This window comes from Myotis brandtii, unplaced genomic scaffold, assembly GCF_000412655.1.
Source record: "Myotis brandtii unplaced genomic scaffold, ASM41265v1 scaffold628, whole genome shotgun sequence".
Lineage (NCBI taxonomy): Eukaryota > Metazoa > Chordata > Mammalia > Chiroptera > Vespertilionidae > Myotis > Myotis brandtii.
This window is the reverse complement of record NW_005370403.1, coordinates 472,317-475,435: the sequence shown is the minus strand read 5'-3', so window position 1 is coordinate 475,435 and position 3,119 is coordinate 472,317. Positions and strand designations below refer to the sequence as shown.

General features: G+C 57.7%; 1 protein-coding gene across 1 annotated transcript in view; it reads right to left on the bottom strand.

Moving 5' to 3' along the window:
* The window catches only part of FGFR2 (fibroblast growth factor receptor 2), an 89,473-nt gene that overhangs the window by 25,091 nt on the left and 61,263 nt on the right, over nucleotides 1-3,119 (bottom strand). The window contains exon 6 of the mRNA XM_014528278.1: nucleotides 578-768. Within this exon, the coding sequence (XP_014383764.1) occupies nucleotides 578-768 (191 nt within the window). The remainder of the gene's footprint in view (nucleotides 1-577; nucleotides 769-3,119) is intronic.

Here is a 3,119-nt window from a genome sequence, read left to right as displayed (position 1 = left end):
TCTCTCTCTCCCCCTCTCCCTTCCTCTCTGAAATCAATAAAAAATATATTTTAAAAAAATAATAAAATATAAAGTTTACTGTCTAAACCGCATGTGAATGAATTTCCACGGCAAAGGGGTTTCTCTAAGGAGAATCTAAGTGGTCGCTAAAAGGTGGCTGCGCACACTGGACCCTAATGTCACACGAAAAGAAAACATCAGCGAAACAGTAACATCGGTCCCACCCCCAGGGGCTAAAAAGCTCTTTCTGGCGACCGTTCCCCGCCCCCCCCCCACCTACTCGGTGCAGCCGCCCTGCACGGGGATGATCTCGGGGTCCCCACCCTTACAGACGGGCAGCTGAGCCGAAACGTCTCCCCAAAGACCTCAGGCCAATAAATGACTGACCTTCTCTGACTCCCACTCCAGGGGTCCCCCCGCCCCCAAGTCCCTCTGGTTTTGACTAGGGAGCTAATTCCCCAAACTCTCTGTGCGGCCCCATAGGAGAATCATCTCTCAAACTCAACAGGAAATCCAAGCACCGTGGCCGGACCCGTGGGGGCCCGTGGGGGCGGCTCCGGCCGCAGCGCGTCCTCACCTTCAGCACCTTGAGGTAGGGCAGCCCATCGGGCCCGTACTTGCTGCCGTTCTTCTCCACGTGTTTGATCCACTGGATGTGGGGCTGGGCATCGCTGTACACTTTGCAGACAAACTCCACGTCGCCCCCGACCACCGTGGAGGCGTTGGCGGGCAGCCCGGCCTGGAGGATGGGCCGGTGCGGGGATCGCTCTGGGGGTGGGGGGGGACGGGAGGGGAGAGACGGGTAAGTAAGTTGTGCTGCCCAGAAGGCTGCCTGTGAACTGGAGCCAAAAAGGTCTCAAGTCTGCTGGCTGAGTCCCTGGAAATCACACGGCCGCCCAACCCTGAACAAAAGGGGCTTCACAGGGCGCGGCGAGAGCGCGGCCCTCGTGCAAAGGAGACGCGCTCAGAACGCGGAGAAAAGAACTTGTTCGGTTGAAGGCTGTTGCTGTCCGCGGCCACCCAGGGAACAAGGGGCAGCGTTTACCGTGACGACGAGAGGCGCCTGGCCAGGGCGCAGGGACCGTCCCCCATCCCACGGGGGCAACGTCGGACGCGCACCTCGACCGTGAGCCCAACATCACAGGCAGGTGACCCGCTCTCCCGTCGCCCCGATTCTGAAATGGCCCCACACACGGGGCCTCCCCACACATCCCCAGACGCTCTGAGAAGACCTTGCTCGCTTGTTTTTAAAGAAAACAAACAAAAAGCTGGAGCCCAAAGTTACGGCCACACTGAAGGCACGAACGGTGTTCCCTCTTGGCCTGGAACATCCTCCATTCGTGCACTTTTTATTGCTCCAGTCGCTTCCTGGACAAACATGAGGTGCTGCTGTGGCCAAGGGTCGATGCACAGTAAGTGCTAGATGGCGAACCTCTGACACGCGAACCCATTGTTTTGGTTGATTTTTCCTTGTTAAATGGCATTTAAATATATAAAATAAATAGCAAAAATATAAGTCTTTGTTTTACTATGGTTGCGAACATCAAAAAGTTTCTATATGTGACACGGCACCAGAGTTACGTTAGGGTTTTTCAAAATGCTGACACGCCGAGCTCAAAAGGTTCGCCATCACTGGCCTACGCCCCGGCGTACTCAGAGGCGGCACCGGAAAACCACACACCGTGAAGAGACACCAGCTCCAAGGCCGGGCAGGCCTTACACTGTCTTTCTTATTTATTTTCTTGTAAAAATATATTTTTATCGATTTCAGAGAGAGGGCGGGAGAGGGAGAAAGAGAGAGAATCATCAGTGATGAGAGAGAATCACGGGTCGGCCACCTCCTGCACGCCCCCCACTGGGGATCGAGCCCACAACCCGGGCCTGTGCCCCGACCGGGAATCGAACCGGGACCTCCTGGTTCCTAGGTCGATGCTCAGCCCCTGAGCCGCGCCGGCCGGGCTAGACTGTCTTAAAAGAGGCCCCATCCAGGGTGGGCTGGCAACCGCTCCCACCTCCCTTGCCTCACGTCTCTAGGGAAAAGGTTATCAACAGAGGACACCCTCCTGTCTCAGGCCTGGAGAGCCCCTCCCCACTCAGAGGTGGGTGAGCGTCTGAACACAAGGGTCCCCGAGAAGCTGTGACAGACCCGCCCGCTGGGTGTCCTGGCCACAGGCACTGGGATGACAAACCCCTGGCCCTCCCTCCGTGGCACCCGAGTCGAGAGCCGCCACACACCCAGCCCCACTGTTCGCAGGCACTGCCCTCCCCACCCCCACCCCCACCTGCAGGGACCAGCCTCCCCTGCCTCCCTCCCCCCGGGGGGCACCCTGTCTCTAACCGCCACTCAAACAGCTGCCGCGGGACAGGAGATCCGCCCGGGGTCTCCCCCGGCATCAGGGCCCTCGGCCTGGGCTGGGAGCGGACATTAGAACGACAGAGATCTGAGCCTCTCTCCCTCTGAGCCGTTCTGATTAAAATGTCATTGAGGGGAGGCTGCTGGGCAAGAGCAAGTTGATTTTACTGCCTAAGCCTGTTGCTAGTGTTTAAAAACTTTTAAAAAACCCGGCCAGTGTGGCTCAGCGGTTGAGGGTCAACCCAGAAACCAAGAGGCCGCCGGCTCGATCCCCGGTCAGGGCACAGGCCCGGGTTGCGGGATTGGTACCCAGTGTGGGGCGTGCAGGAGGCAGCAGGTCCATGATGTTTCTCTCTCATAGATGTTTCTATCTCTCTATCCCTCTCCCTTCCTCTCTCTCTAAAAAAATCCATAAAAACATATTTTAAAACAAATAAATAAAAACCTTAAAAAAAAAAAAGCAAGTGCGCGAGAGGTTCCCCTGAGCACACGCGTGCCAGGACCTGCCAGCACGTCACAGGCACCTGCCCCCGTTCCCGTGGAAACAGGCTGCTGAGCCCCCCAAGAAGTCGCTCATTTGCCCCAATATCATCCCCAGACAGGCTGCGCTGAGGACCCAGAAGATGAGGCTCCTAAACTGGGGGGGCAGCAGGTTGCAAAGCTGGGAGCCCCTCCAGCACCCGCAGACACCCTCCCGCTCTGGCCAACGGCGTCGGTGGAGGTGACCGGTGGTGGTGGTGAGGCTCCCAGGCCTGCCTGGCAGCGG